The sequence below is a fragment of the Lactuca virosa genome, chromosome 6 (genome assembly GCF_052849685.1).
Source record: "Lactuca virosa cultivar CGN04683 chromosome 6, Lactuca_virosa_CGN04683_v6, whole genome shotgun sequence".
Classification (NCBI taxonomy): domain Eukaryota; kingdom Viridiplantae; phylum Streptophyta; class Magnoliopsida; order Asterales; family Asteraceae; genus Lactuca; species Lactuca virosa.
In genome coordinates, this window is record NC_136431.1 from 33971940 (window position 1) to 33982793 (window position 10854).

At 31.7% G+C, this 10854-nt stretch overlaps 1 protein-coding gene across 1 annotated transcript; it reads left to right on the plus strand.

The window, feature by feature from the left end:
* The first annotated feature begins 2205 nt into the window (after positions 1-2205).
* On the plus strand, positions 2206-3572 carry LOC145118726 (GATA transcription factor 15-like). Its single transcript, XM_079054411.1, has 3 exons — positions 2206-2646; positions 2732-2884; positions 3000-3572. Exons 1-3 carry the CDS (start codon positions 2626-2628, stop codon positions 3321-3323), a joined length of 498 nt encoding a protein of 165 aa, XP_078910537.1. The 5' UTR covers positions 2206-2625; the 3' UTR covers positions 3324-3572.
* Positions 3573-10854: the final 7282 nt, after the last annotated feature.

Genomic DNA, 10854 nt, shown 5'->3' on the forward strand with positions numbered 1-10854 from the left:
TATCCATTATGCTATTGCAACCACTTTGGCTAAGGCATACATCCAAGTTTATAATGGCAAGTCTAGACGATTAGGTGTTTATACACAATATGATTATAGAATTAATCATGAATTGTGTAATCTTAATCAAGTTTGTGAAAGCGGAACAAGATTTGGCAGACTTGGGGACTTGGCCTTAATACAATAATGAGAGGATCAGGACACACAACTTCATATTTGTGTCATGTTGTATTTTGCTAGACGAGTTTATAAATTTGTATGTATTTTATCTTCACGTATTTAGATGGGTTGAATGGTTCAACTATTATAACACCCTGATTCTCGAGTATTTGAAAAGTTTAAGATACCAAGATGAAAATTCAATCAATTTCGATATTTTAATTTATGTACAAGTTTGGTTTGTTTTAATTATTTTGTGTAAATTCATGGGTTACACTAAATTGTGGGAGGATTGTTGGTAATTTTAGTGTCACCGTAGATTTAAGTGAAATTGGAGTTAATACGAGTGCCAAAGGGGGTTATTAATTGTTTCTAATATAAGTTAGATGGTGCGAGGTGCCCGCTTATATAATATCAATTTGATTATGGAACGGCTTATATAATATCAATTTGATTATGGAACGACAAATGGAGGTTGGAACATCGACAACTTTGTCAATTTTGATATATTGATTTCAAATTATATTTAATGGACAGTTTATGGTAAACTAGTGGTTATGTTAGTTATCGAAACCATTAAATGATTGCATTAAAACCATTAAATGACTACAATTAATTAAATTAAAATACTAAAATTTATTCCTTTGTGACACTCCCATTCGTCATGCTATATAAGATATATAGACTTTCTATGGAAAGGATAGATATACAATTTCTTAATCACTTTTGGCTATCGTGTTTTTTTTAATTAGCATGAAATCGAAGAAGTTAAAACGACAAACACGACAAAGATAACATAAAATAACAACTAGTTTATTTAATTAATACATACTCATACATAACACGACAAACAAATGATAAATTATGTCAATTTCGTGTCGAATTTTGAACATGAACACGACACAGCATCGTGTTTTTAAACTTAACACGAACACAAATTCAAATTTTAGTTTCATCACAATTTCGTTTCGTATTGTGTATTTTTGTATTGGCGTGTCATCAATTGACACCCCTACTAGAGATATGGGTTGGACAGGAAAAATTAACCGCCAAATAACCGTAAATAGTCCAATTTAAACAACCTAGATTCAATCTTAGGAAGATCAGATAGTCACGATAACTCTAAAGTTAGTTTTTTTACCGGTGTCAATAATATATTTAATTTTTGGAAAATTATATATATTTCTTTTTTATTCAATCGTATGTATACAAGGCCGGTAAGTTGATTTTAAATGCCTATATGAAAAATAAAATGCACATAAATATCTGTTTTACAGATAAACATAATTTATTAATACAGACCATCTCTATATATATTAGTGAATAGGATAAAAAAACTTTTCATTTACAAATAATAAACAACGGTAACTAGTGATGGAACTATGATTCCAACGGATTCCTATTATCGACTGGCTAGCGACGGGTTTGCAACGGAAATTTATGTTTATATAATTCTATTTGTCCCCTTGATGATACAAATTTTATACGACCGGCCGTATATGTACAGAAATAAAAGATTTGAAAAGTACCAAAAATGAATCGGATACTCGTATTTATCTGAAAGTCCAGCTTTTTATTTTTAAATGCAATTACCATTTGCATATATAACATTTGTCTTTTCTTAAATAAATATAAACATACTAATAGATTGGTGGGTGCCCAAATATGTACTTGTGGTAATTTTTATGAGGCCTACGTTTTAATCCAATTATATAGTAGTCAAAATATGGGATATTTCCAAATAAAAATTAAACCGTTAGATAAAGTATTTGGACATATCAAGATAAGGATTCTCAACTCAAAACAGAAAAAAGGAAACCCTAATTTCAAATATGTGTAGCCGCACACACGTAATTCCAACTTCAAATTTCCGTCAAAATTTCAAAAATACCCCCAAACGAAATATAAATAATAAAATAAATGGCGCTCTTTTTCATTTTTTTGGCGGGGTAAGCTATAACGTCCAAAAACTTTCAGAACAAAAGGGTAGTTTCGTCATTTCAACATTACCGCGCTCCTAGGGTTTTCTTCGACCTTAAAAATCTTTTCATTTTATTTTGCCGCTACTACTTCTTCGGCTCCTTGTTCTTTCTCTCTTTCTCTCTCCATCTCAAGCTAAGAAGTCTTGAAATATCTCGAGTGATTCGCTATAGCATCGTGAGCTATTCCGCTTTGATCAGCTGTTTGATCATCTGGGTTTTCAATTCCTTTGAAGAAATCGACTTCGATCTCAATCTCAATCTCTCTCGACATTTCTATAGCTTCTAGCTTCTGTTCCACCGTGTTTCAGAACCGAATCACTGGTTTATCTTCAATCATTGCTTGATCAGGCTTTTCACCATCTGGGTGTGGTTTATCCGACTTCAATCGCTGTTCTCCGGTGTGATCACGTGATTTGAAGGTGATCGTGATAAAAACAGCTGAATCGGTGGCTCGATCGATTGATTCAACTGAAGCGATTCATAAATGGGGGATCTAAGCGATAAGGTGAGTGATCATTGATCAAAATCACCATCCATTGCTGAATGATTTCGTGTTTGATTTCAATTGATTATTTTTCTGTTTTTTTTAGGGTTCCGAGTGTGATGATATGATGAACTGCAAAAGCAGCCCAGAAAGAGGCGGATCATCTTCATCCGACGGTGGTAGTCATCTGATCAAAACCTGTGCCGATTGTGGGACCACCAAAACGCCTCTCTGGAGAGGTGGCCCAGCTGGTCCTAAGGTATATATTATTCATGTTTTTAATAATTTTCATTTAATTTCCCCCAAATTATCTTCAATTCTATCAACGAACAAGAATCTTGTTTTAATTCGATTGTTTGATGAATTCTATACAGTCTTTATGCAATGCTTGTGGGATCAGAAGCAGAAAGAAAAGAAGAGCACTTTTGGGTATGCCAAAAGAAGAGAAAAAACCAAAGAAAACCACCATGGCTGCCACGTCAGCTAGCGGAGATAGTCAAACTAGCGGTTTGACCACCAGTAAAGGCAGTAACATGGGTGGTGATTTTTGTTTGAAGAAAAGATTAATGGCGCTTGGTTCAGAAGTGGTGTTACAGAGGCCAAGATCGAGAGTGACAAAACAAAGGAGGAAGATCGGTGAAGAAGAACAAGCTGCAATTTTGTTGATGGCTTTATCTTGTGGTTCTGTTTTTGCTTGATTAATTTAATATTAATAAATTGAAAACAAAAACAGGGTTTGTTTTTGTAGAGTTAGGGTTTTACTTTTAATGTTTGGGTAATCAAGAATCGAATGATGGAAGAAATCAAGAAGAGTGAATGAAATGTGTAACTTGTTTAGATTTTTGTTTGATTGAAACCTGTGATTTTGTTTCTTCAATTTTGATGATTATGTTTTCGAAGGTTGTGATTATTCTAATATCAATGAGAATATTTAATGTTTGAATTTATTTGAATTCGTTTCATGATTTTGAATTTAACTTGTTTGGAAAATTAATTAGTTTATTACAACTATATTTTATAAAAGTAAATAATTTTATGTAATAAGCATAAGAATTTGGTTATACCAAGATAGTGAGATACATTAATTTCACATTTTCACTACGACTCTAATATAACCATTACTTGGACTTAAGGTAAACAAAATAACTTATAACACTTTGCCAATGAATGTATTCAATTATTCATAGACGATTAGCGCATGTAGTCAAAATATTCCAATGAATGTAACCCAATACTATTGAGTCATTTTATAAAAGTATTATAGGTGTAATATCAACTGTTTTAATTCATAAGTTTTTTTTGAACGACAAATAATCTACTCTTAACATAATCATAATTCCACATATGTTTCAAACGGAACTTAAACCTTTGACATAAAAAAAAGGATAACACTAGATACTAATATTTGAGTTATTTATTTATGAGAGAGAGAGAATAATTAAGATATTTAATTTTTCTTAAAGAGAAATCCAATATCCTCTTATCTTTTGTTGCTATAAATCTTCGTACTTATTAGATTAAGTGTCAAAAAATATATATATATATATTAAAAGAGAGAATTAGTGGATTACATATGTCATTGTTTTAAAAGAATAGAAAGATAAATAGAAACAAAAGGTAATTAACATATTAAATTTTTCTAAAATAAATGGTATAATTTAGCTTTTTTATTTTTAAAGTGTAATCTAGCAAGTTTGAATAATTGAATTATAGTCGAATTTAGCATGTTCTAAATGTTCTAAAGTATAGACAACTAAAAACCTTAAGATGATTCAATTGATACATTTGTAAAACCTTTGGGCCCAGTTTAACACAGTTTAAACTTACAAGACCAAATAGCAACAAATTAAATACTTCCATGCTCATTTATAATAATATATTTCGAAAAAGGTTAGTGTTTGCTTTGTTGTTTAAAGATTTAGGTACAATTACTTATGTGGAAGTTACATTTAAGTTCATTATGTGAAGAATCAATAGAATATCGGTAACGTTTGGCTATTTTTTAGTTTGGTTGGGAGTTGTAAAAAACCATCCTCTTGCTATGTATTTTGTTTATGATGGGCTATCGCGATAAGGTTACTGTGAAAACCTTGTTGGTTGGTGGCAGCGACGTTGGAGTCTTTATTCTAACGTTTTGTTCCCAAGTTCACTAAAGGGAAGAAAAGAAAAGAAAAGAAAGGTAATGATCTTCCTTTCATTTCTCTCCGATTCCTCTCAATTTGGGAGGACAATTTCTAAGGAAGATTAACATAAATCTTCCTTTCCTTTTTTCATCTTCTTTCCGATAAATAAACTCAGGAGCAATGATCTTTTCTAATCTTCTCACTTCATTTCTTTTCTCTCCTTAAATGAAACTCTGAAGCAATGCGTAAAGGTTGAACATCATAATGGAATAGTTCAAATTTCACAAGGGCACCTTGGTTAACCATTGAATGTTTTCTAGTTTGTTAAGTCAAATTAATGTATAATATGAAATCTTTAATGTGATATTATCCTAAGTAAAATCCATACAAATAAAGATTTGTGAAAGTGATTAACAACCGAGCGACGTAATCTTATGTGGGTTCTTGTGAGTATTCGAAAACTAGGATGTATGTTAATATAAGGGACACAAAAAATATTGAGCGTTATATGAACATCCACTATTACATGTTTATGAATAAAGATTACTGTATATCAAATTAATGAAGAGTTGTATGGTAAAAGTTCATTTATGTAACTTTTATGAGATACATATGTAATAACATACATGTGACAGGAAGATCGATGAGATGATTAGAAAGGTAAAACACAACGTTTGTTCCGAAGTGTTAGTTGACGGAACAACATGCTTTTATAGGGTGATCATGAATAAAAAAGAACGATGTGCATGTGTTATAATGATCTAAGTTTTTTTAAACATCCAAATTTATTGTTATCAAATCAAAGAAGAGTTGTATGGTAAAAGTTCATTTATGTAACTTTTATGAGATACATATGTAATAACATACATGTGACAGGAAGATCCATGAGATGATTAGAAAGGTAAAACACAACGTTTGTTCCGAAGTGTTAGCTGATGGAACAACATGCTTTCATAGGGTGATCATGAATAAAAAAGAACGATGTGCATGTGTTATAATGATCTAAGTTTTTTAAACATCCAAATTTATTGTTAAAAGGCTACCAAAAAACTAGGTGTGAAAGAAAAAAACACCAACAACAATTTAACCAACATCAGAGATGTTTAAGGACAACAAACCCAATCAATCCATGAGGAAAATATATTTTTGCTTCTTTTTCCAATCCACAAAAAGATAAATCCCGAGATTCATCCGCTATCTTTCCCACCATTTTAGATTTCTTCAAGATTATATATAACCGTCATTCATCACAAAAGTGTTAGAATGGTAAAGTTAAGATCAATATATTTGGGTGCATGCAAGTGCATGTATGTAAATGTAACTTATACACAATGATGATAACATTACTTGACTAGTGCTTTTTGGGTGTATATTTTCATTTGAGATGTTACAAATTGAAGTGTTACAAATTGATGTAGTTAATGATGGATACCATTACATATATCATATGCTTGAAAAATACTACTTTGTTCTGTTAAAATATTGTTATATGAATTGTACTTGTTGAAGTTAGGGTGTGAACAATAACTACAAACTAAAGTAATATATTTTATCATAAGCAACTATTTAAATAAGCGATGACAACAAAAGGGCCACTGTGATAGTGGTATTAGGAGTCGACAAATATTTAATAATCAGTAAAAAAAATTAAACGTTCAGGTCTTGTTTTGGATGAAATTTGTATTTTAGGAGTAGAGTAGAAATTATGTATAAATCGTTCAAGAAAAATGTTAACAATAATCTAAAGTAAAAAACAATAACTAGTTTTTATGGTTTCATCATTCAGTTATCAAATTAACTATTTTCTAATTAAGAAATGCATTTTTAATTAGTATATTCCACTCATTATTTTGCCAACCAACTTTAAAAGTTTCGATACAAGAAAGTTGATAAGAAAATTACATAACATGGGTAGATTTGTTAATGGAATGCATTTTGATCCTGATTCGCTCCAAACCTACAAAAATTTTGCTGATTTGAATCTTAGATTTTGATCCGTTTACGATCCATAACCGTTAACCATTTTATTAAATAGATTAGGTATGAATCATTGTCGATTCGCCCCACTAACACCCACTATTTATATATATATACACACACACACACACACACACACATATATATATATATATATATATATATATATATATATATATATATTCAAATTAGAAAAATAAAAAGGGTTGAGAATGCCGCAAAACCTTCCATCATATCCTCGGAAAAAGGAAATGAATATACGTGTTTTTTCCAACCAAACATGTTTCCTTAAACTATTCTAATCATTACCTTAATATATACAAAAACATAGTTTTTTTAAATATATTTTTTTAATTTTTAAGGAGTTATTTTATCAAAAAACTATTTTAAATATATCAAACCTCATAATTTTTTGTTCTCTATAAATAGACATCAATATTGATATAATTTTAAGACAAAATAAGTTTTTTATTTATTTATAATTTCAGCTCTCATTATTAATAAGTGAATAAAAATGTATCAGATTTTTATTATAGTATATTCGTTAATCACTTATGAATAAAAAATATACTTAATTTTTTTTATAGTTTATATATCATTCATATATGAATATAAAATATAATAAACTTTTTACACTTTACATCGCTCTCGTCACATATTATATTCAAATATGAATAAAACGTGTATTAATTTTTTTCACAAGTTATATTCATATATGAATAACACATTTATCATAATTTTATTACAGTTCATTTGTTATTCATATATGAATATGAAGTTCGAATTTTCAAAACACTTCATCTTTTATTAATATACTACTTATTCATATATGAATAACAAATGAACTGTTATAAAAATCTAATAAATGTTTTACTTATATATGAATATAAAATACGACGAGAGCTAATACACGTTTTATTCATATATTAATATAAATGTGATGAAAGATGATGTAAAAAAATATATTTTAAGTAATAAAACTTATTACGCGTTATATTTATATATGAAGATACTTAAACTGTAAAAAAATTAAGCATACGTTTTAATCATAAGTGAATAAATAATGAATTGTAATAAAAATATGATGTATTTTTATTCATTTATGAATAACGAGAGCTGAAACTTTACAATTTTTTTTTTAATTTTATCTTAAGACTATATCAATATTGATGTCTATTTATAGAGAATAAAAAATTATGAATTTTGATAAATTTAAAATAATTTTTCGATAAAAATAACTCTTTAAAAAATAGAAAAACAAAAGAAACTATATATATATATATATATATATATATATATATATATATATATATATATATATATATATATATAAGGTTAGGTTATTGTGTTCTAATTATCTTTTGTGTGTTTGTAAGATTGATTCTGGACCAATCATTTTAGTTACTTTCTATTTTAAAGATATAATGAGTATTAATTAAATCTTCAACATTTAATATGCATTAATTATTTTCTTAAAATAACTAAAATGATTGGTCTAGAATCAATTGTACAATGCATACAATAGATAGTAGAAACATTTGAACCTAACTCTCTCTCTCTCTCTCTCTCTCTATATATATATATATATATATATATATATATATATATATATATGTATATATATATATATATATATATATATATATATATATATATATATATATAGAGAGAGAGAGAGAGAGAGAGAGAGGTAAGAGTTCATTTGAGACGAATATAATTTTGTGAGACCGTGAGACCAATTTTTTTTAGTGAAATATTCTAATATTATAATACACCACCCCGTCAATCCTCATAACGACACTATCCATACTATCGGATCTAAAATGAACGGCTTTACCTAATCCATACTCCCGGATCAGGTATGAACGACTACGTCTAGTCCATGCTCTCGGATCAATGAAAAATGACTATGCCCACTCCGTACTTTCAGACTAGGGACGAATACTATGCCTAATCCATGCTCTCGGATTAATGATAAATGACTATGCCCTTTCCATACTCTCGGAATAAGGACGAATGACTATGTCTAATCCATGCTCTCGGATCAATGACAAATTTTAAAGTTCTACCCTCCGTGTATATCTCACACGTACTCATAAGGAGATACTACCCGATATTCATCTTAATTAATTTAGGTTTATTCTGTAAGTCTTAATTCATCATATATTATCAGATATGCTCTTAACATGTATTTCAGGCAATATCCAATATCTGACACATAAACAAATATTTAATACTTTAAGTAATACTTGTATTAAAATCATGTTCATGAAATGGACTATACTCTTACTTATTAAAGTGATGACTCGAAACTCAGACAACACTTCTCTCCTAGAAACTGTACTTTCCTTCGACGTAACCTAGTATTATTATCACAAAGCCTTAGTATGATATTTACTGCGAATAATTATTAGTCTAGATTCATCATTAATTCAAAGTCTACTTCAAGATGTAGCACTAGGTTCCTGGTATGTAATTTATTTTGTTGTACTTTGCATTTTTGGCCTAGGACTCGGCGAGTTGAAGGCCCAACTCGTCGAGTAGGAGTGAGATTGGACGCGGGACTTAAGTGATGGACTCGTTGAGTCGGCGGCCAGACTCGACGAGTAGGCTCTGACTGGACAAAACCCTAATCTGAGGGTTTGCACCCTATTTAATCATCTCTTTCAGCCACCACTCGCCCCTATTGCTCCCAAAGACCCTCCATAGCAAACCCTAGCCGAGTGTGTGAAGATCTAAAGGCATTTGTGGTGATTTTGGTGGTTTTGTTCACAAGGAAGAAGGAAGAGCATAGAAGGATCAAGAGGAAACTGAAGGATTCGAGTTTGGTTCATCATTTGCAGTCTTTGAAAGGTATAAAGTCTGTACCTTGCTTACTTGTTTGTTAGATCCCTTTTTGGGGAGGATTTAGGGCTTTTAAGCCATATGAGGTGACCAACCATGATTTGCAAACAAGGTTGGGGGTCAAGACTTCGGATCTAGCACTTGGGGAGAGTCACAAGGCAGATTTGGGTTGCTTTTGCACCCAAGGAAGGCCCCATGCAACAAAAGAGCCATTTTAGAGCCTTTTTGGCTCAAAAGTCCCATGCATGCACGTAAAGTTCGTAACTTTACGTGCTAGATCGAGCTTAGGGGCTTGGATCTATCATTTGGACAAATGTTGTACATCAGAAATCGAGGATTTAGGGTGTGGGCGTTATCGACTCGGCGAGTCCGTTCTTGGGACTCGACGAGTCCAAGGCTTTGAGTCCCATATCTGTTGAGGGTCAATGAACTCACTTGGGTGTTAGAAGGGTTGTAGCAGGACATAAAGAGTGACCCAACTCATTGGAATTAGTTTTTCATGGGACTCGACGAGTGCTAGAACAGACTCGGCGAGTCCAAGGCAATCTTCTTATGTTTGAAGATGAACTCGACGAGTTGTTCATACAACTCGGCGAGTCAAGGTCAGGACTTGTTTATCAGTTGAAGGTAAACTCGACGAGTTGTTCATACGACTCGGCGAGTCAGATGAAGGTTCATTGATGTTCGTAAAGAAGGGGAACTCGTCGAGTCGTTGCCAAACTCGACGAGTCAAGTCGTGGATAAGGACGAGTAAAGGGAAGGGACTGGACGAGTTGACGGCCCAACTCGGCGAGTCGGGTCAACTGGAAGTTGACTTTAACTTGGACTTGGTTGGGGGTAAAATAGTCATTTTACCCTAAGAGTAGATATCAGATTCTGACTGAGTGTTTTGTGGGGATTGTAGTCGGAGGATTTCCGGAGCAGCAGCGGACAGAGGTTTCCCGCACAGATTATCAGCAGCTACTCGTACGAGGTGAGTTACCTTCCAGTAGGGGTGGGTCTAAGGCCACAATGTCGGCCCACCAAAGAGGGGTATTTAGAAGATGATTGTCTTTGTGATAATTATCTTGGTCTGGTTACGTGCTTTGGTCATGAGTTTTATCTGTATGATATGTTACGTGTATAATAGGGATTAGTTTCCCTGACAGTGGTCCTTAGGACCGAAGGGTAGGTCAGTACCCGGATATGCCTGACTGTATGTTTATATCTTGTTGTTGTATGCTAGTGGTAGGGGGTGGAATAGTCCCCAGTTACCGGTTGAAAGATACCGATGACAGTTACCGGT